Consider the following 24592-nt stretch of genomic DNA (forward strand, 5'->3'; position numbering starts at 1 on the left):
ACCAATGAGGGGTATACCTCTGGTATGGAACATAGAGTCCCCATGTTGGTGATGATCAGGTCCAATATGTTTTCCCCTCTTGTGGGAGTGGTGACCAGTTGTTCCATAGCATTTGAGTTTATAAATTCTAGGAACCATTGGGCGAGGGTGTTGGGGCTTGAGTAGTGCTCCCAGTCTATATTTGGGTAGTTGAAGTCACCCAATATAATGGTGTTTGGAGAGACCTTCATATTCTCCAGTATTCTCAGGAAAGCCGAGTGGGGTTCCTGAGTTTGGGACGGTGGTCTGTAGCAGGCTACAAACTGAAAGGCAGTTTTGCCCACTGTTAGTTGCACGTGGATGGTCTCTGATGCTTCATGCAGTGCCACTAACCTGGAGGTGTGGGTATCTTTGATGAATATGGATACTCCATCTCCTTTTGTGGTTCAGTCCGAGTTTTGGGGCCAAAAAGCATGGTATGAGGTATAACCTGGTAGGGCTCGGGTGCTCTTGAGAGCCTTGAACCAGGTTTCTGTTACTGCATATCGATATTCTCCATACTGAGGAGAGCCTCGAGTGCGTGCATCTTGAGGTTTAGACTTCTGGTGTTGAGCACCATTACCCTTAGTTTCTTTTTCTTTGTGTTGTCTATGGAGGTGGGTTTGTCTTTTGAGCCTTGCCTAAAAAAGGTACTATGGGGGTGGCAAGAGCCTTAGCCAGTATTCGAAAGACCAGGGGTGACAGGTGCAAGCCATCCCTAGCGAAGCAACGTGGCTTGTCGAGCATGTCATCCCAGGCTGACAGACACTGGATCCCTTTTGAATGACACCAATACTTTAGCCAATTGTTAAAATTGATCATTTTGTCTTTATACTGTGGCATCATTCTTGGTGACGGTAAGATGCTACTCAAGGTCATGGTCATACCGGCCTGGGCTACATGATCAGAGAGCTCCTCTATGTCTCTTTTCATGTAGTCCAGGGAGGTACGTCTCAGGTCATTCACACCAGCATGGACAATGACGGAGTCATATTTGTACTTGCTTTGGAGTGACCTGAGTGCTTGTGTTATGTGGCAGATCCTGGCACCCGACAGGCAGCTTACAGTGACCTTCTCCTTGTTCAGCCTGGTGAGTCGGACGTCAGTGTGTCTGACAATAGAGTCACCTATCACAAGTGTATTAGGTGTGTTGTTTAGCCTTAAGGGCTGTGACTGTGTGGCACACTGACTTTGTGAACTATGTGATACGTGGGTATTGTTGTGGGGTAGTGGTTGCTTGGATGTCTGCTTTGGAGATCTCTGCTGCTTGGGCAGATTTTTATTTAGAGCCTCCGAGTATGTTTTTGTGTGTTTATGTGTTTGGTTTTCTGTTGCGATAGGTCTATGTGAGACTGGATTTGTGGTGTGTGTGGTTACCTTCTCCTCCTGACTGACTGCGCCATTATTGGGTTGAGAGAGCTCAGCCTCCAGTTTGGCTATATAGTTGCATCTCTCACATATATTTGAGCTTGTTGGGAGGAGGAGAGGGTGGTCTGTGTACATAAGGCAGTTGTAACATTGCCTCAAGATTCCCAGATTCACCAGCTGGACTGGAGAGTAAACCCGAAACTGACTTTTGGACATGCCAGAATAGTATAAGGAACTACTTTTTGACTGATCAAAAAGGACCAATAGGGAGCCAAGTACTTAAAGGGAGTATAAGAGGGTCTAGTGCTTTAGTTTATTAGTGCTTACTTATAAGATTACTTATACGAGCAACTGCAGAGCTTTAGAATGAAAATAGAGTGCTTACTTTGAGATTTAGAACAGTTCTAAGGGAAAAAGTGAAGAGCAGACTTTGTGGAGCCAGGAATAGTTTAAACCCACGCAAAATCGTGCAAAACCACACAAATGCGGGTTCCAAAGCAGGGAAACTGAAAGAGATAGGAATTGACCCAGAGCGGCCAATAAGCTACTAGTTTCAGGGCTGAGACCACTCCTCCAGGGACAGATAGGCTGCTCAAAGCTCCCCACTCTCACTGATGAAAAGAGAAGCTTCCTCCTATCCAAGTAAGGATATGGGCAACACAGGAAACTATACCACAGTCCGGAATTCAGCAAAACCTGAAATCTGAACTAATCTAGTTCAGCAAAGGAGGGAAAAGAGAATTTTTTTTTTTTTTTTTTTTGTTTTTATTCAGGAAACAGCAGAAAAACACACAGAAAACACTGTAAATGCTATAAACAGGCTAGCGCACTTTAGTGTGTAGCCTACAACAGTTATACAAAATAAAAGTAGAGTTTGTGTAGGCTATATACATGGATTCAATGACTGATGTATGAGCAGTGTCAGGACTCACATAGAGGTTCTCAGTGGGAGTAAGTGTATATCAGGGTTCAATGCTGAGCTCACTGCTGTTCATATTGCTGATGGACTACACTAGCAAAAAGGTCAAAGACGAAAGATCGAAGTTGCTGTATGCAGACAATGTGACATTTCAAGGACTTCGGCAAATAATAAGGGAATGGAATAGAAGATGAGGACACATGGGATAAAACTGAGTACAGATAAAACTGTTGTCATGGCAGCAAATAGTGGAAATCAGAAGACGCTGAAAAGTGAGAAGGAACATAGTGTAACAGGCTAACAACTTCAAGTATCTGGGAGGGGTATTTGAGGAAAAAGGAAGTCTAAACGAGGAGCTCAGTGCTAGAATCAGAGGGGCTACATTCAACTGGCCCAGAGTTTTGGGGTAATTTGTGACAGAAGAATGCCAAAGAAGCTGAAAAGTAAGGTGTATAATACAGTGGTGCAACTAGTACTATTGTACAGTACAGAAACCTGGGCAGTGAACGCAGAGCAACTGAGGAAGCAGAGGTGAAGGAGATGAAGTGCCTGAGATGGGTGGTAGGGTGTACACTGTGGGCTGAAAAAGAAATGAGAACAACAGAACAAAAGATAAAGTTGCTCCAACTGCAGATAACATCAAAGAGAACAGATTATGGTGGTTTGGGCAATTATGCAGGAAAGCAAAAAACAATTTAGTGAAGAAGATTTGGGAGAGACAGGAAGAGGGCAAAAGGAAATCAGTCCATCCTGCAAAGAGATGAATCATGTGTGAGAAAACCTCTGACAGTCAGGCATGACCATTGAAGGGAGGAAAGTGGCACTGAATCAAGAAAGATGTTGACGGTTGACAATGTACCCCAACCACATGTAGAAAATGTGACAAAGGATGATGATGATGATGGCAACGATGATGATGATGGTGATGCATAATGATGTAAAACCTTTTACCATTTAGGGATGATGGCCTATGACTCCTGGAGTTCCTCTGCCACTAACAAAGTACATGGTCAGAAAAGAGGGAATTATCAGGCTAAACAAAATGCTTGGCAGCTACATAGCTGGCTTGGTGGGGGGATGCAATACAGTATGCTGCCCACAGAGACTTTTCCTTGTCACTTGACTGTTGTAGAAAGAAACAGCTCTCTCTGCAGTTCATTGTCTGCTGTAACAACATACCACCAAATACATACTGTGCATAATTTTGAAACAGGTTGCATGAGCCTGCCTACCACAGAAAGGTAGATTACAGTTGATAACCATGTTGTTGCTACAACCACTGCGTGGCAATGAGTTGCACAAATTAAGATTTATACCAGAATTATAATGGTTTGGTACTGTAATATATTTTATAGTCTCTTACTGCTATGTTCTTCTTCCTGAAATTCCTTCATGCTGTACAAAATGTTTTCCTAAGCCTTTAATGGGCAACTTAAAATGACTGATGTCTGTGCGGCTTCCCAAAATAAACTGTAGTTGTTGCCTGTAACAGCAGAATTTGGCAACAAAAATGGAAAAGATGGCATTTGGAACACAAAATTCATATTTGTTTCTTGTACAGATACCTTAATTAAGAATAACGTTGGCCTGTTTTTTGAATAGTAAACTTACCACATTAAAAGACAAAGAGCAGCAACCGATTCAGCTTCAGGAACCACAGGCAAGTACGCACACACAACGAATGGTTCACACAACGAATAGTTTACCTAGGTTTCGTCTTTTAATTTTAAACTGACTTCCTCAGAACTACAATCAAATGTAATAACACCAACACAGCCTTTAAATACTCACATTACCATACATTAATTAATTGATTCCAATTAACCTATAAATGCACTTCAATTTAAGAATCCATTTCATTAAAAAGAACAAAAATACAAGTATATGTATATATGAAATGAATGTTTCAATTATTACTTGCATTATTCCCATTCAAATCCATACAACTATAACTTTAATAACAACACATTTAAAATGGAAAAAATAAATAAGAAATAAAAATATATATAATAGAAGTAAATATGTCAAAGATAATATATGATGTATGAAATACAAAATTAATCATTAAATTTAATTTTAATTTAATTGTATTAACCCATAAGGTGTCTATACTTTAAAATAGGGGCTATACTGATGTAGTCATTTATACCAGGAAAAGTGGTGGCATCTAATATTAACTGCCACCTCATCTCACTGATATCAAGATGGACATCCAAAACACTTCCTTGACTGTCTTTAACAATGTGTTGAATGACACAAAACTTGAAGTCATGCCCTTTAAATGATTCAATATGTCTGACCAGGGCAATTTGAGTAAGTGGATGTGGGAGCTAAGTTATTAGTTGCTAGTTGCTAGTTGGGTATAATATGAAGTAAGACAATAGAGTAGAAACAAGGGAGGCATGTAGAGGAAAGTAAGAATCATGTTGGACTAATAAAAGGAGTAGATCAGTAGTAGTAAAGAGGAACAGAAGTAGAATGTTTGTGAGGAGTTATTGATAGTACTAGAGTACAGTAGAGAGAAAGGACGGACCCCACAAATTAAGGGAAATGGAAAACATGAAATTAGATGTACGGATCTGGTGATTTTCTAGATGGGAGGTGTAGATAGATGGGTAGGGCCAGTGGACAGGAAAGGGAGGGGTTTGTGTGGAGGGAAAAGGTGAGGTTAGGTATAAAGTAAGTGATATGAGGGTTGGTGGGAAAGGGGGTAGGGGAGAGGAGTGAGCCTGAGCATAGAGAGGGCTAATGGAGCAGGGCCACATCGAGCAGGAAGGGCTCAAGAAAAAAAAAAACAATCTGTAAGGTGAGAAGGCGAAGGGAAGAGTAGAGGTAAGCTGATACTGAGGAAGCTACGTAGAAAAGAAAAGCCTGGGGGAGAAAGAGTGGGGGAGGGGAGATTTCAGTATGCAGACTGTCAAATAAAATCAAGAGATCAATACACAGGAGGTTCAGGTTCAAAAGTTTACTAGTGTACACCAGGAGGCAAAAAACGTACAAGTACAGAATTTTGTCTGACATGAAACAGGAAGTACACAATTTTTATAGTTTCTTACATTCAAGTTGTGCCCACCTTACTGACGTGGTCAGTCACAGGGCATCTACATCACCTTAGCTTACAGTATTCTATTCCTAAAATAATGCTGATGCTGTATATTTAAAAAAGTTTTCCTCTGGTAACAGTACGGCCTTGCTTACCACCTGGTCAGACATAATGTCTTTCTGTATCTTCTTCAAGGTTTCAGACTAGTTCGAATACAATAGCAGATTCAGTCTTTTAATACACTTCTTTGTTCCCCTGTAACACTTTCCCAACAGCTGCGTGTTATCTAGTAACACATACAGAAGGCCAATCATCCCAGCAGGAAAGAGCAGATTTTCATTATTTCACATATTTAATTTCCTGACCCAGCAGATAATCATTTGTGAAAAGCATAGACATTAAAACTTGCTTGAGCTAGCAGCTGCCAGGGTCAGAGGCCAACTTGCAACAAGGCACACTGCAGTTTCAAAAACTTCTTGCAATTACACATGAATTCATCTCTTGGTTATATCATTAATAGAATAAAATGCATTACATACTACTTTGCTTTTAAAACTAGCACTTCACATATATTCAAATACATATTTCTCTAACACAGACTATCACTCAACAGAGGAAAAAGGAATAGGGGTGAGGATTTAAGGGAGAAACACTGGACAAATAAAATGTTACAACTGTGGTGAGTTCAATTTATAGGAAGTTAAAGAAGTGACGTAAGGCAACAGCAGGTGCACAAGAGACTACAATAGTAGAAGGTGAGAGAGGAAGAGGGGCGAAGGGCAAGTTCTGGTGGTAAGGAACAGTTAAAACTTATAAAGTTAAGAAGGCAGAAATAAAGCAGTAATTACACTGACATACTTTGGTTCACTTGGGTGGCTGGGGTGAATTACTGGGGCAGCAGTTGGACGAAGGTTTGTGCTAGTAAGTTAATGCTTGATTCAGGTCTACAGGTCTGAGGCTAAGGGTTTGAAAGGCCGGATGTGCTATGGCAGGCTGGCAGATAGCTGTACATTCTGCAAAAAATAGAAGAAGGTATGTTAGAAGGATAGGAGAGGGTAGTCAGAAAATAAAGAGTGAGAAGAGGGTAGGGAAGGTAGAAATGGGTTACAGGGGAGTAGCAAGTAGAGAGAAAGAGCAGAGTTTGAGGAAGTAGGCATATAAAGGATTCTTAGTGCCGAGTAGGAAGGAAAGACAACAGGCAAGTAAGTATTATAGCAATCATGTAGTTAACAAGAAAGAATCTCTATATAACAGATTGCAAGTTAATAGCAGTCAGGTACAAGGAACAGAAAATTATTTCAAACAATAGAAATGATTTAAAAATAATGGAAATGGAAATAAGGATGAGTCAGCTGTAGAAATGTTTCACAATACAGTTCAGAAATAAAACTGATCTTAATATAATAAAAAAACATATTAAGACAGCACAGGCAATTCTAGTAGAAGCAGCAGGTACAGTGCAAAAAGATAAGATAAGACTCCAGGCAGGCGGTCCAACTGTTAACAGTGCAGTTTGAGATACAGGTCAGCACATTCATTGTAAAATTTCGAGTAGTTGCTTACCAACAGAAAAATGCTACACAGTCAGGAAATTACTATTATAAAAACTAATACCAAAGCTCAGAACAAAATGGCAGTCAGTAGAAAATAGTGAGCCAAACTTTACTGGACTATTAAGTCCAGAGGCAGATACTTTTTTTATCCAGGTCAGAAATGCCAGGCCTGTATTCAGTAACTAATACAACCATGGATGCCAAGATGTATAGTTAGAGGTTATTATAGTATTAAAGGATTGAGTAGATCTGTCATCTGTAACCACTTAGAAGCATCGCTCGGCAGGGAGAGGATAAGGACTATATTATATTTAAGATCTTTAGTGATATTTGAAACTAGTTCAAAGCAGGTCCAACTTGAACCACACAAGGTACAGGTGTCTATATGATAAATATGCAACCCTGCAGCACAAAATTGGCAGTGTTTGAGGCTTACAGTGACTGTGAATACTTTCAAACAAAAGGAGTGGGAAAGAAGAGTCGCTAAGTTAAAAATAGTGCGAGATAATATTGAGGAGCAATCAGTTATAAAAGTAACCAACTAAGGGTTGACACTCTTGTAACAGTTGGAATTTACCCAGAAATCAGTACTGCAGTATAAGTATGTTGTACATAGTGAAACAGTTTGAAACAGTCAATTGTATCCAATGAAAAGTCAGAGTAACTAAAGGGTAAACGCTCTCATAGTAGTTGCGTTTTACTAGGACAGCCTCACAGCAAAGCTATTAAGACTTAAAAGTGAGAGCTTTTAAACAGACAAAAACTTTTGTATGAATATCAAAGGATGCTCAGCATATTCACATGGTGAGGTACATTGACGGGACAGGAAAAGCACAAATGCAATAGTTATCTTATTTATCACAAGTGCTCAGAGCAGATTTCAGTTAAGTTATGACAGTATAACCACCAGAACCACAGACAGTACAGTCAGTTTAGGAGAAAAAAGGATAAAGAGAGGACGCCAAAAATTTGAAAGGATTTAATGTTGTAATTTTCCTCTCATATTGTTCCATGAATGTCTCATTTAATAACAGTTTTAAACAAGATTGTAATACTAAACAAATAATATTGTCTTACTTTTCTAGGAAAGTGAAATCTGTAAACTAGACATCATAAAGCTTCAGCGACAGATCTTAAACCTCCAGAATTACCTGCTGCTGGGAGAGTGGAAATTGAAGGTTCTACGGGAAAACAACTACCTCTGGGTAAAAAGCAGAATATTTAGCTTCAACAAAAACATGACGAAGGCAACAAAGTTACCCAGTACTAGTGGTAACTTAATTGTCTATGATGAAGGTATGCACTTATGTTATCTTTTATTAGTTATCTATGTAAAAGTAATACCTTGTTTTTTTTTTTAAACTGATACATACCCATGTGCGTGTTAACCACTTCCACTGTACCTGTATGTAATAGAGGCACAATTTCCAATTTCCATCATTCAGCTGTGATAAACCTTAGAATTCCTGCAATTGTGTACCTTTTCACCTTTTGGATACTATTTGTATTCCTTGTAAGAATTACATTAACAACATCATCAAATTATCCATACTCTTATAAAGAAGAAAATATTGGCTTTGCAGGGAACAAGGTGTGTCATGAACATAATCACAGAAACATGGTGTAAAGATAGTGACTGGACTGTTTTTACAGAACAATATAACATTTTCTAGTGCTGTAGAGAAACAAATCAATACCAGAGGTGGAGGAATTTGTGTATTCATTAAAAATGATATTACAGTAGTAGGGGAACAGTTTGAATAGTGAAGACAATAAGTTGCATAGTGTTGAGTAAAAAAGGATATGTAAACCATAGCTTTAATCAGGATATATAATCAACCCAAGGCAATTGCAAATGAAATACAAGAACTACTCGATTTAATGAATACACTAATAGCAGAGTTTAAAATCATTGCCGTAAACTTACATTTGCCTTTAACTAACTGGAGACAGATTTTCTGTGAAGAAAAGTGTGCTGGCTAATTATCTATTAGAAAACATAAACAGAAAATGATTGAAGCAACTAGGAGGCATAACATATTGAACATTGTATGTAGGGTAATACCAGTGCAGAATTTCAAATAAGGCCACATCCTTCAGCAATCACAGAGTTTTTCATGAGGAATTTAAAATTATAAAAAAATAATTGGATGCAAGATAAAGGCTGGTGTGAATGCATACTAGTGATAAATTACAGAGGCAAAGAGTAAAGTAATGAAAAGGACATAAGATTATTTAGAAGGAAAAATGTAGAGGAGATGTCAGATGTGCTTTGCTCTCAAAGCGAATTTCTTCACAACTACGTTTCAAAAGCATGATCTGGTAACTATCAGAGACCCGATCATAATCCTTAAATTACAACATCAAATGATGCTGCTTTGATGTGATTACAGCAAAATTAGGAAACAAACAAATAAATAAAAACAAGAATCTAAAGTGGAGGCCAAGTAAAGGTATAAAAATACATAAATTCACAGACTGAAGTTTCATCTGCAAGGACAACAGGCATTTTCTTCACAGGAAATATAAATAACAAAAAGCTTTCATTTAAGTCCATGACACAGAAGGCTATCTGGTCTCCTTAGACCTTGCCACACTATGAACTGTGTTCAGAATTAAGACTATGATCTCATGAGGCAGAGCAAAAGAAGCAAGATTTAATACTCCTTTTGAAAATAGATGTACCACCATGTAATTTGGATTTGTCAGCACAGGAGAAAGTTGCATAGGGATTAGAACTGAGAAACAATCAGAACCACAAAAAAAAAACTTTGCTTTTTAAATGTGCTGTACCACATGCTACTGACAATAACTGAAGGAATTCAATGACTGGGAAATACTCTGCCTCTTCCCAATGCAGGGGTGGCACTGCTGGCATTATGTTCCTGCTAGCACCCAAAACAGGCATTCACTGTATGACATAAGATGGAGCAAATAAGAGTTGGAATGTGGCATCAGCAGTTACACACATAACATGAGCACAGGAAGGAGCCAAAGACAATCAAAGCACAAGAAAAGGTAGATTGATAAACAAGAAGAATGAACCTTGAAATACATAAATGAGAAAATTAAGGCCATTCAGCTGTCATATTTTTAGTTACTTATCTGGGGTAAAAAGGTGAGTTCAATTACTGTGCATAAAACAATTTTATATCTAATAAATGTTTTATAATTATGACTGATTCACTAATAATCTATTTATATTGCATAGGTATATTTTTCTATAGTTAAAGCCTGAGGAGATACCCTAAATGTACTATTCAAACTAGATTAACGTATTAACTTCAAGCATACAGGAAATAAATACATGAAATGACCATGTTCAAGAGCACGTCTTCTTTCTGTTCTTTGATATTTGTCCCCTTGTATCTGCAGACAATCAAGCCCTTTCCATGTAATCACCCATTCATTCACTGGAACTCCCTGGATGATTGCACAAGAGTCAGCTGATTGATGGGCCATCATCCAGGCAAACATGAAGGGTGGATGCACTTTTTTCTGGCCTGTGCACTGGTCCTCACAGAAGCCTGACATCCATGGTCTTCTTTTGTCAATGCAGATGTAAAGACCCAACTGCTGTATGCTAGGTCTTCGGCCTCTCCTAGGAACTAGTTAGCCAACAGGTTGGAGTGTCTCACACTTTCATAGTGGGTGTACTGGGGTTGACTGCATACTGCCACCCTTCTGAACTGGCTCCCCCAATACTCAGGTCACTAACTGATCCTTAGTTACAGTAAGGACTTCATCCACTTGCACCAAGTAGCTGGCATAACAACACTCCTACCTTTAATCTGACTTGAAAATGTTTGGAAGAAGCAATGATTTAAATGTATAATCAGATGAAGTACAAAAGTTTGACTGCATAGCTACCTTCAAAGTCACCCTGACAAAACATCTTGCTCAGAAATAAGAGCATGGGTAAAATTCTTTCAGTTACTATAAACGTTAAGAGTTCAAGAACACCTCCTGATTATCATGTAAGAAGTTTCCATAATTAAAGGCATGCTTAATGTTATTCAAAATGTTGAATAAATGAATGTGAAATTATTGTGCATATAGAAGTACTCAAAAACATTATACCTAGTTACGTATAATTAACACTTTAAAGCTATAGTAAAAAAGGAAAGACCTTCTGAATGCAAGTCTGTGTGTGTGTGTGTGTGTGTGTGTGTGTGTGTGTGTGTGTGTGTGTTTAAAATAGGGTCAGATAATAAGCAAACTGTATGTTCTTCTTTGATGGTGGAAAATCAAAAATGTGTGGGCTCTTTGCTTACATTAACCAGTCAGTTTGACTCACATACCAGTACTGACACTGCACTGGTATCATTACACATTAACAAGAAGTTACTAGTTGAAGCTTCAGCTCCATAAAACAAAACAATCAAAACTTTGATCAAATGAAAAATACAAAAAAAAAAGAGTGTTTCAAACCATCCACATCCCTCCACTCCCATTTAGTGTTCATTCATCCAAGAGTAGGTAAGTCCACTGCAATACATTATGGGGAGTTGCAAGCCTAAGATGTCCTTTAAATGAGATGCAAAACTGAGATCCCCACTCCTTGTTCAGGTGAAGGCGGATGATTCTGTGTCACTCATTTAATGGAGCTGCAACAGTTTTATTGAACCTTGCATATACTTACCTACATTTCTTTACTTACAAAATTATCTAAGCTGTTTACCTAATTATTAATTTCAGAAATCTCTAAAGATTTCTGCTGGTATAAAGTTCCACAGCAACGTTAGCCACCACTTTCTGTTTCCACCCTTAACATAAATCTTCTTTATCTTCTTTTAAGTATTTAATAGCTTCTCTTGAGATGCTCTCACAAGTTACAAATAGAGCAAAAAATCTGATTTAATACATCAAGAATGTTTTTTAATGTTCAAGTTATGTTAAATGGATGGGAGTCTCTCTTCCAAATAGGTCTCACCATATCACCATCACATGAATTCCATATACTTTTTTTTCACACCAAATTTGCGCATACAAAGCCTAGAAATGTTAATGAGCTGTAAGTCTGTAAAGTATTCTTACTGTGCTTTCCTTTAGTCACCTTCATTTCACAGAAAGATTTTGGCAGGTATTCATAGTCATTGTACGAATATGTTACAGGTATCAGCACTGTCCACTAATGAACATAACTAGGCTGTGATTCATATAGCACATTTAACTGATGTCATGTTTTCTGCTTGTTGCATAACATTGTATTCTGACGTACATCCTTATCTCTTACACAAGCTGTGACTCTTTAAAATCATGTTCAGATTTGCTATAGATTTCATTTCATAGGTTCATAGTTATACACTAGGCTAATGACCACCATGGCCTTTATAAGCCTAACCATGCAATCCAGTCTAATTGTGTCCCTGTGTATCATGGGCATTTATTAGCAGGGGGGATGTTAGTTAGGAAGTATCTAGTGGCTATGTGGGGAGGTATGTTAGTCTGGGAATTGCTGTCTACCTCTGTCTATCAGAGAAAGGGGTGCCAAACCTGGGATGAATTTTCAATGTTCCATCCACTGGTCAAGGTTACGCTTAAGTAGGGTTTAAGGATGGACTCTGCTCCACATGGCTGGAGAGCCTATTCCTAAACATGGGGATCCTCTGAGAAGCAAATCTGTCTCACCAACATGACTTGTTTATGTCACAAGCAAAATTTAAATCCTTGGATCTAGTGGTTCTGATGCTGTTTGTTTTGAAGATGTGCAAAAGATCCATCAGAGCTAGATCCAAGGATGCCTTGTATACCAGGTATAGATTACCTCTCAGTGACCTGTAGTATCAGAATATAGAGATAGGGCTTTAAGGCAATCTGTGCAGGACAATTTGTTATGTCCTTTATTCTCCTGCTCAGGGACAAATGTTGTATATTTTTGGTAAGGTACATGCCAAAGGGGGCATTATGCTCAGTGATGGGTCTGATAAGAGCTGAATAAAGTGGAATTATGACTCCCTTGGATCTGGATGCCATGACCTTACTTATAAGTTGGGCAACACCCCACCACCAGACAAGAAAGCCACCGTGAAAAACATTTCAAAAGCAAACTTCACATTACTTAAGACCGAGGTGGAAAGCTTCAAAGCCCCCATGCTGAAGGATAACACTGTCCAAGCTGCAAAATCCTTTACTAATGCATTCTACGGGCAGCTACAAGAATGCATGGATCGTGCCATCGCAAGCAAAACCAAGACTCACTCCTCCAAGAAAAGGAAACCAGTCTGGTGGACTCCTGCCATAAACAGTCTATACAATAGAAGGAAGAAACTAATACAGAAAAGAGTAAAATCCCAAGAAGCGAAGACATCCCTGATCAGTATCAGCAAGAAACTACGATCCCTCATAAAATCATCCAAAGTGAGCTTTGAAAGAAAAATTGCCAAGGACTCCAAAGATAACCACAAGGCATTCTTTAGCTATGTTAAGAGTCTATGCTCAGATCTGCTCGGAGTTAGTGCAGAATGGCACAAAATACACTGAACCGACCAATATCACCAACATCCTGGCAGACAGGTTCAGTGCAAACTTCACCCCCCTTTCACCCCCAAAAGGGCCCATAACCATACCAGAAGAATGTAGAGTCCCTGAAATCACAGACACTCAGGTTAAAACAGCCCTCTCCAAAGCCAAAAACACAGCATCAATGGGACCGGACAGTGTCCCAAGCTGCATCCTACATGAGCTCAAAGACGAACTAACTCCTCACCTAGACACACTGTTCAAACTCAGCCTCTCCACAGGCTACATACCCGTAGAGTGATGCACAGCAACGGTTATTCTGCTCCACAAAAGTGGAGCCACAACAGACCCTGGGAACTATCACCCTATAAGCCTGAGTAGCTTGGTCTGCAAGGCTATGGAAAGCATCATCATGGAACTCATTAACAGAGACATTGGAAACCTCCAAACACTGGACCCTACCCAGTTTGGCTTTGTTAAGGGCAGATCATGCCTCCTAAACCTGGTGGACTTCTTTGACAGAGAGCCGTGCAGTTCCTTATGTGCAGGGGATCATTTTGTTTGCTACACTTCTTTGAAACAGTTACCAAGGCTATAGACGAGGGAAAGGTGGTACACACAGCCTACCTAGACCTCGCTAATGCCTTTGACACCATTCCCCATTCTGGTATTATAGACAAGCTCACCAGCCTGAACATAAACCCCTACATCACAAGATGGGTTGCCAACTGGCTCATAGACAGAACCCACATGGTGAGAATTGCAGGAGCTAGGTCTGACACTAAACCGGTTACAAGTGGCGTTCCCCAGGGCTCAGTCCTAGGACCCCTCCTGTTCAGTATATACTTCTCAGAGGTACAGGCAAGTACAGGAGGACTATGGCTGACCAAGTTTGCAGACAACTGACAACTAGGGGCTATAACTGACTCTCCAGCTGACATAGACATCCTCCAAAAGGGTCTCACTGAGACAGATACCTGATGTCAAAATCATGGCCTCAAGCTAAATGCCAAAAAGTGCATAGTCATCCCCTTTGGAAAAAACAAAGTACCCACAAACTACCACATAGGTGGTAGTCCCCTAAATATGGAAGATGTAATAAGGGATCTGGGGACGCAAGTACATAGTAATCCCACCTTTGATAATCACATTGCCAAAGTGGTTAGAAAATCCTTCTATGTGGCCCACCTAATCACAAAAGGGTTCACATCCAGATCAAAAGAGGTCATTGTGCCCCTCTACTTATCACTCATCAGACCCATCTTAGAGTACAACACCCCATTTGGGATGTACCTTACAAGACACCTGCAACAGCTGGAAAGACCACAGAAGTACCTCACCAAGAGGATCAATGGCCTCAAACAGATGTGCTAGGCAGCTCGACTGAAGAAACTACAGTTGTACTTGGTTGCATACCACCTACTCAGAGGTGTTCTCTGCCTGACATACAAGGCCATGTCCAACCCAGAATTGATGGACATGCTCCCCCTAAAGAAAACCTTATCCCCTCAAGCCATACGCTCTAGGGATCTAAACCTCACCACAACAATAAATAGGACGTGCTGGAGGGATAGATTCCTGTCCCAGAGACTTCCCATGCTTTGGAACAAGATCCCAATCTACATTAGGCATAGCTCCTCACTAGCATTCTTCAAAAGAAACCTTGACGAGTGGATGGGAAACAGAAAGTTTACCTCAGGGATCACTTCAGTAGCTCTGCTGGACAGAGGCACAGGGAACTAATCTAAGGGGGTGGTGAAAGCCAACACATTCTGGCTAGGCTTATAAATGCCTTTGGGCAGATAGCCTAGTACCCACCTATGAACCTATGAACATAGAATGATTTGCTTACTACCTTGGCCACATTTAGGCCAAAGGCCTGATTACTGCTTACATATGTTCCCAGATGCCTGACTACTGAGTCAACTCTTAGGGGTGTCTTATCAATGGAGTGATTAGCCTGGCTGGCAGTTTTCCTAAAAGGCACTATAATTTATTTCTTAGCATTGAGTTTTAGTCCTTGTCTTTGGCACCAGTCATTTGTCTATGTTAGACCCTCTTCTAATATGTTTGTGTTATGGGGGAAATCTATGATAGCTCCCAATTTGCAGTCATCTGCAAACTTGGTCAGCCAAAGGCATTTCACATTAGCATTTACCTCCAAGAAGTAGATGCCAAATAGGAGCAGGCCAGCACAGAGCCCTGAGGTACTCCACTGATGACCAGTCTCTTAGTGGAGGTGGTATCATCTGTCCCAACTTTCTGGGTCCATAATGTAAGCCAGCTGGGAATCTAAAATGTTATGTAGGGGTTTATGGCCCATTCAGTGAGTTTGCCAACTATACCCAAGTGGGGTATTGCATCAAATGCCTTAGTCATGTCCAGTTTGGCGGTGTACACCATTTCTCCATATCCATTGCCTTGGTGACCTCAAAGAAGCCCACTGGGTTTAGCAGGCATGATCTTCCCTTGACAAAGCCAGACTGGTTGGGTCCAGTGTCTGAAGTTTGCCTGTGTCTTTGTTGATGACTTCTGTGATAATTCATTCCATGCCTTTGCATATTACAGTAGTCAGACTAATAGGTCTGTAGTTTTTTGGATTGGTTGATGGTCCACCCTTGTGAAGTGGAATAACCATTGCAGTCCTCCATTCCAGTAGTATAAAGCCTGTTTTGAGGCTATAGTCAAAATATAACTCACGTGATCCTGATAGGTCATGTTTACAGCTATTTAGGAGGTATCACAGGATGTTGTTGGGGCCCATGAGGCTGAGTTTTTGGCCTTAGCATGCGCCACCAGGACCTGCTCCCTGTTAATGGTTGGGGGGTTATGCTAGTAGGTATTTCATGGAGGGAGGCAGGGGGGAGTAGGGGGTGAAGTTTGAGCTGAATTTATCAGCCAGCTAATTTTCTATGTTGCTTTGCTTAGTGAAGGTGGCACCACTGACCACCAGTTTGGCACACTGCTGTGTGCTGCCTTTGAGGTTTTGGATTTAGCTGTAGAATGCATAGTGGTTGTCTTTAGTCTGTGAGGCTATGTTGACCTTGTATTTGGCCTTGTTGGTCTTAATTAGGCCTCTTAGTTTCCTGCTGAGTTTAATTAAAGAGCTCCTATCACTATGGGAGTTGCTTTTCTGGATTTTAGCCATGACTTTATTCCTTTTGTTACATACCCTATTAAGGTTAGGTTTCCAACAGTGTGGTTTGTTTTTAAAAATTGCTTTGGGCTTACATCAGATAGGTACAGCAGCCTCTATACAGCCATTTACATGGATGTACAGTGTCTCTGTGAAAAATTATGAATAGGTTGTTGTGAACTCGGGGTAGGGAGGGACACTGCCTTTTTAAAAATTATTACTTAACAGGATGTAGTTTGCCTTGGAATAGTTCCTAACTGTTACAGCGTTTGCCGGGGTTGTTGAGTTTATTTTTATTTTGAAGAAGACAACTTGGTGGTCCATACTCACCAGTGAGGATATAACACAGATGGGTAGGGGGTGCAGCACTCTCCCATATTGGTGAGTACCAGGTCCACTATGTTTGAACTCTGGTGGGTATGCACCCTATCTGGTCAAGGGTATTTGTGTTAATAAAGTCCAGGGATCGTGCCTGCAAGAATGAGGCAGTGTTTGTTTCTGTAGAGGGATAGTTAAAGTCTCCCATGAATAGGGCATTTGGTTTAATGGTTTGTGTCTCCAGTAGGTCTAGGTACAAGCTATGGAATTCTAAGGACACAGAGCATGCCCTATAGCTTACTAGGATATGGTAGTGAACTTTGCCTTTGATAATTTGCACATAGATAAATTCCAGGGCATCATCCTGTTTAACCAACGTAGAGTTAGGCTTGTTGCTACTATAGATTGATTTGTCCCTCTCTGTGCATCTGATGGTCTACATGTGTGGAAGGCACTGAAGCCTTTCACTGCCGGTGTACTTTCTGTGGATTTAAACCATGAAACAGTAATGTCACAGATGTCTATATTCTCCAGAGTGAGGAGAGCTAGTAGAATATGGAGTTTCTTGTTTAGGCTCTTAGCATTGAGGAATAACACCTTTTGGTTTCTTTGGGTTTTATTTGCTATGTCAGTAGGTTTGTCAATTGGTCATTGCCTGAAAAAGGCTCTAAGAGGGTTGATAAAGTTTTATCCAATATTTGGAAGCCTAGGGAAGATAGGTGCAGACCATCTTTTGCAAAGCGATGTGATCTGTTAACCATGTCCTTCTATGCTGATATTGAAACCCCCTGGAAAGACACCAGAAACTAAGCCCATTATTGAAGTTAATCATCTTTTGTTCATGCTGAGACCTCATCCTTGGTGAAGGTAGAATGCTGCTCAATGCAAGGCACAAACCAACCTGAGACAGAAATTCAGTGAGATCAACAATGTCTCTCTTTATATAGTCCAGGGAAGTACATCTCATGACCTTAAAACCCACATGGACTAATAGAATAATTCTGGTGCCTGTGTTGTAGTGACTCGAATGTGTTCATAACTTGACAGATCCTGGTTCCAGATAAGCAACTAACCATTATCTTCTCCTTCTTCAGAATGGTGAGGGGGCCATTTGTGTGTTGCACAAGGGAGTCCTCTATGACAAGAGTGTTGGGTAACAGAATGGTGAGGGGGCCATTTGTGTGTTGCACAAGGGAGTCCTCTATGACAAGAGTCTTGGGTAATATGTTGTCTTGCCTTATGTGTTTTGCTCTTGGAGCTCTACTGGATGTAGGAGTATGTGTGGTGTTTCATGTTGCTTTTGGTAAGTGTTTTACGGATTGCTGAGGATAGGCATTCCTGTTTATAGGCTTAGGAGGTCTTTGAGATTTGGGAAGATTGTTTTTTTAGTGCCTCGGTATAGGTTGGTCTATGTGTGTGGAGGATGTAGTGTGTGTGTTCTTAACAGCCTTATTTGTATGCAAGAATTTTGACTGCAGTGAAATTGTGTATGTGCATCTCTTGCATACTGTGTTTGATTTGGCTGGAATTAACATCTAGAGATATATTTGCCCTGGAAAATAATATCTGTTGCTGCCTTCATTTCTTCTCCATCTATTTAAGCAATTGGCCATCTTGGGGGCTTTCTACTTTCACCTTCATCAATAGTCTCTTCAACTCTCCCTTACTTTCAGTAATCACAGTGGTATTATCTGCATATCTAAGTCTTAGTATTTCTCCTAGCAATTTTGATTCCAGCATATGATTCATATAACACAGCATTTTGATTTTGCATGATATGTTCAGCATATAATTTAAATAAGTAGGATTACAATCAATACACCACCTTGTTGCAATCTGTTCCTATTCTTAAAACAGTCATTTTTTTTATATTCAGTTCAAGCTGTTGCTTTTTGTTCTGCATATAGATTCCTGGTAGGCAAATAAGATGACCTGGTATCCCCATTTCTTTAAGAACTTGCCGCAATTTAATATGGTCAACAATGTCAAAGGTTTTAGAATTAAGCAATAACCGACGACGTTTGTGTGGTATATTGAAGATTTACCCATGGTTGGTGTGGTTTAATCACAAGGGCGATGCTGAGTGATTAAATAAAGCCAACTGTGGGTAAATCTTCAATATACCACACCATGGAGCTGGTTATTGCTATTATACAATGACATTATTTAAGGAAAAAACACTTACTTTTCTTAAATAATGTCTTTGCATAATGCCTCTGTGTTTCCCTGCCACATTTTTCCGGTATCCTGGGGGCTTTGTCTGACATACTGCACATACGTATGGGACCTGTGTTCCCATGCTTACGCAGTACCTCAGTGCTGTGCAAAGGAATCAACAGAGAAAAGAAGGTCTCCATTGCTCCTTTTTCTTTTTTTTTTAAATTAAAAAAAAAAACATTTCGGACAGTTTAGGGGCAGGAGAGAGACAGAATGGAGGAAATACAAGGAAAATCAGGTACTTGTCTTTAGTTTTAAATAACATACCTGATTTTCCTAGTATTTCTTTGTCCTGTCTCTCTGGTATGTCTGGATTTCAGATTTTATTTGTTTTTAAAAAAGAAAAATTAAAAGTTACAGTATATACCAATGGAAAAAAGTCCTGGCAACTGGACCTTTTTCCATTGCTATATGCTCGGATATACAACGGGCACACTAATAGGGCTGACCAATCAGCATGCTCATTTTGGAATATTAATGGCCAGTAATTGTATAATAATCATTAAAAAAAGAAAATATTTTTTTCTAGTCCTTCCTTGATTTCTTTCTACATCTACAAATGCCAATCTAGTAATAGGACAATCGAAGGAACAGTTTTTAACAGAGAATGTGTTTTTCAACACAATGTAGATTTTTATAATGGTTTTATTGACAACTTATGTTTTTAGTAAAAAGTGAAAAAAAAAGATGGTTTTGTGTGTGATATGAAACTAATAAAAACTGATGATTGCCAGCTTTGGATTTTATTGTTTTGTTATCAGCAAAGATGCCTTCTCTTCCTGCCAGCTTTGGTATTTTCCAGTGTGAGCTGCTTGTCTTGGCCAAGTCAAAACTGCTTGTGCCCAGCAATGCTTGCCATTCAAGAAGGTGGAGATAAAGTCAAAGAACAACTCATTATTTTAATAATCAGGAAATTCTTGCCAGGTTCAGAGTGGACAGGGATATTGTAAAAGACTTAGTGACTATGTACAATCTTCACATGGATACTTGGGGATAATAAAGTATGTATGGCCCTCACTATACTTGCCACAGGGACCTTCTAATAACAGACTAGGGACATGCTTGGTATTTCTCAGGCTTCTGCCATGAGGATACTTTGGCAGTTCCTGGATGCACTCTTGAAAAGTGTGGATCAGTGTATCTGTTTCTCAGTACCACCTCAGGACTCAGCCCAAAGTATGCATGCCTTTTATGGAGTGGCACATCTCCCTGAGGTGCTCAGTGTGATAAATTGCACCTATGTTGCAATCAGGGCCCCATCTGATCCAAAGGGGAGTGATACTGCAACAGGAATGGCTACAATTCTCTCAACTGCCAGGTAGTATGTGATGCACGGAGGTGCATCACCAATGTTTCTGCCCAGCATCCTGATAGTGTACATGATTACCATATCTGGCACAGTAGCTCACTCTTCCTCCTGTTCCTGGATGCTAGGATGCCCAGTGGTCATCTCCTTGGTAAGTGGAAATTAAATTTTTATAATTTAATTGGTTATTCTAAGTATAATGTATTGCTCAATACTAAACCAGTTTTCCTTTGTCTTGCCACCCCTTTTCTCTCTTTTTTTGTTTCTGTTTTTCAGGTGATGCAGGCTATCAACTGCAGCCATGGCTCATGACACCTGTGAGGCATGTAATGGGAGTTGCAGTAGATAATTTTAATGCAGCCCTATTCCAGAGTCGTATTGTCACAGAGAGGGTTTTCAGTATGTTGACAGGCCATTTCAGATGTCTGGATGAGTCTGGGGATGCCCTTCAGTATGACCCAGCTACTGCATGCAGGAGTTTCCTGCATGTTACATTCTGTACAACAAGATCATACACCGATCTGGTAATGAAGTGACCCGTGCTATCACTGCAGCTTCTAGTGCAGGTCCTACTTTGATTAATGATGACCAGCCAGCAGCAGTAATAAGGGATTCCAAGCAGCAGTCTCATGCATGGTGTATAATAATTGATAAGCACTTAATGGTGTTAAATACTCACACCACCACTCATGTCTCACCCTCACTCAGCTCCCCTCCCACCAACTCAAGAACCATCCCTATGCATCCCCCACATATTCTACCAACTATATTACTCAAACATAAAGCATCCCTACAACTTAACATAGTAACCCTCCCACCATGAACAATTAAATCCAAGATGGGTAAAACGGAGGCAATGATTCAAATGCTGCTATTAGAAAATCCAAATTTATTCCACCACAGAAACTCGAAAAATCACACAATATTATCACACAGAACGTAAGCACAAGCGCTTTCGCTCGGATCCTTCCAAGCTTTATCAAGTAACCCTCCCACCATAAATGAAAAATAAATTCCCGGGTATTAATGATATGATTACCCTGGCTCCGATATTAAAAATGAGATCAGCGAAACTTTAAAGAATAAACATTTATTTGTGTCCACTTGTTTTTATAAACTTTCTACTTGATATGTTTTATTTAAACTATTTACACAAAACATTTTGGTCTTTTATTATTATTTTTTATTTATGTACTCATACTTATATACCTATTTTTTCCACTAGAGGGCATCAAAAGATTGGATTATATAAAATGTTCTTTCAGTACAATACTTTATTTTATTAGTTTTACAAATATATTAAATTATTTATTTTAAATAATTTTTATGTATTTATAATAATAATAAAAATGAATGTATTTATTGTGTGTTGCATAAATTGAAATGTTTTTAACAGTTGTATTAATTATTTTAAATTTGTATTACTGTTTACATATTCATGACAGGCAACTTCTTATAGGTTAGTTTGAATTAAATTGGAGTATTTAATTGTTGTTTAGGGTGTGTAGTTTATCTGATGAAGTTCTTGACGAAACATGAGGTGTATTGGTTGCTACGTATTCAAACTGCTGCTGTTCAGGTTGGACTTTCATTAAACTGCTGCTGTTTTTTTGGAATATACTCCAAGTTGGATTACTTATTTACATAGCCCTAATTGTGGCACTTGCTGCTGAGTCTTCGGTGCATCCTTTTCATTTACAAGTTTTGCTTTTTGCACCGTCCATCCTTTTTTACTAACCCTCCCACCATACCTATTACCCACAGAGCACAATCATAACGTTTCCATAATAAACAAAAACATTCAAAAACTGAGAAAACTAATAACCTCATGCATATCAAAACTAGCCCTAAGTGGAGACATCCACCCCAACCCTGGCCCTACCATCTCCAACCCCAATCCTCATAATCAGACTAGAAACCACAACTTTTCCCAAATCACAGCCAGTAGAAAGTCAAGTGATTTCCTTCTACTAAGCCTAAATATTAGAAGTATATCCAACAAAGTCCATGAACTCCATGCCACCATAGACTTGTACTCCCCAGATATAGTCATCCTGACAGAAACCTGGCTAAAACCTCACATTACCAGTGAGCAAATACTCCCTACCAGTTATGGCATACTAAGAGTAGACAGGCTAAGCAAGAAAGGAGGCGGTGTAGCTATAATATTTAAACAGCATCTAAACATCCAGATCTTAAAATCATCAGCTCCACAAATAGGCAATGAAGAAATAATATATACCAACCTCAAAATAAACCAAAACAAAACCATCAACATAATTGGATGCTACTTCCCACCTGGCTAAAACATCCCTCCACTAGAAAACCTCCTCAGCTGGTCTACCCACCATCTCCCCCAAGAAACTATCATTTTAGGTGATTTCAATATTGACTTGCAGTCCTGTTCTGGCAACAATCCAACCCATCATATAAACCTTCATGGCTTCACCCAGCTAGTCCAGTCGCCAACCAGGATAAATAAAAACTCCAGCAAGCACACTACCCTGGACTGGATACTAGTCAGTAAGAGCCCCCAGTCATATATAACAGGCTGCTTATCAGATAGCCTCAGTGATCACTCCCCAAAATTCCTACTCAAAAAATACCTATACCAAGCTAAACCTGTCACCTACTGTCAAATACGTAAAAAACTAAACTTTAACCCACTCACATTCATCTCATCCCTCAAAGAATGTAACTGGCATCCCCTAAAGCACCTCAGTCTTGATGACACAGTTGAATTTTTTAATACTACCTTCCTGAGCATCCTTAATTACCCTGCCCCCATAAGACTTTCCAGAAAGAAAGCACAACCCTCCCCATGGCTACAGAAAACCACTAAGTCAGAAATGAAAAACAGGGATAAAGCCTGGGAGCAGTGGTGCAAAACCAAAACCCCCTCAACTAGACAGAAATTCCTAGAACTACGCAATAGAGTTAAAAAGCTAATAAAACAGGACAAATTCCAATACTGCCAGTCTGCCCTAGACTCCTCCCAACACAGCCCCAAACAATTCTGGTCCTCCATAAACTCCATCCTCCACCCAGGTAAAGTCAGTACCCCTCCTCCTAACATCCCTCACTCCTCCATAAATATTGCCACCTCATTCAACACACACTTCACACAAACCATACTATCACTAGCTAAACAACACAACCCCTCCCCTCCAACCCACACCTTCAACTAGTAATCTCCCCACTGCCCTCTCTTTTTTTCCTGTACCTACCTCCAACATAAAAAAACTCTTAACTAAACTTAAGCCCACCAAATTAGCAGCAGACAACCTCCCAAGTGAATACCTACAAATCGCAGCTGATGCTCTGGCCTACCCAGTATCCATCTTGATTAACCGATCTCTGTCAGAAAGTTACGTTCCCACACTGTGGAAAGTATCACATATAATTCCCCTCCACAAAGGTGGCTCCTCCACAGAACTAACCAATTACCGCCCCATAGCTATTATCTCTCCACTCTCCAAAATACTAGAGAGATGCATACATTCTCAGGTCTCAGACTGCCTCCTTACTAACAACCTCCTTTCCAATACTCAGCATGGTTTCCGACCAAACCATAGCACCACCACTGCCTTACTCTCCTTTACTAACACTATCCTTCAGCATAAAAACAATGGCTATCTCTCCTCTGCTACTTTCCTAGACCTATCTAAAGCATTTGACATGGTCCCACACAAACAACTCATCTCTGTCCTCAATAACCTATCCTTCTCTCAATCAGTCACCAACTGGTTTCAGAGTTACCTGTCTGACCGCCAACAATCCGTTGTATGGCAGAATGACATATCTCCCCAACTACCTGTCTCCATAGGGGTTCCCCAAGGATCCATCCTTGGACCCCTACTCTTCTCTGTTTTCACCAATAATCTGGCCTCTGCCACCAAACATGGCACACTCATACAATACGCAGATGACTCAACCATCATCTGCTCAGCCCAGTCCCTACCCAAACTGCAAAAAGTCACACAGGAAGCCTTTTCCTCTGTTGAAACTTGGTTATCCGATGCCCAATTAATACTCAACCCAAACAAAACTAAACTACTCATCTTCCAACCCACCAAACATACTCAAAACAACTCTCACTTTAACATCACAGCAAAAGACAACATCACTATATACCCAAGTGAACACACCAAATTGCTAGGAGTGGAAATAGACAATAAACTAAAATTTGACATTCACATATCCATGACCATAAAAAAGTCCACAAAAAACTAGGAGCGTTATACAGAAATAA

At 39.9% G+C, this 24592-nt stretch overlaps 1 protein-coding gene across 1 annotated transcript in view; it reads left to right on the forward strand.

Moving 5' to 3' along the window:
* Positions 1-24592, forward strand: part of LOC122801930 (fibrinogen-like protein 1) — a 354154-nt gene that overhangs the window by 75243 nt on the left and 254319 nt on the right. Inside the window, exon 3 of the mRNA XM_044071661.1 lies at positions 7987-8197. Within this exon, the coding sequence (XP_043927596.1) occupies positions 7987-8197 (211 nt within the window). The remainder of the gene's footprint in view (positions 1-7986; positions 8198-24592) is intronic.

The sequence above is a fragment of the Protopterus annectens genome, chromosome 5.part0 (assembly GCF_019279795.1).
Source record: "Protopterus annectens isolate FY-2018-M chromosome 5.part0, PAN1.0, whole genome shotgun sequence".
NCBI classification, from domain to species: domain Eukaryota; kingdom Metazoa; phylum Chordata; order Ceratodontiformes; family Protopteridae; genus Protopterus; species Protopterus annectens.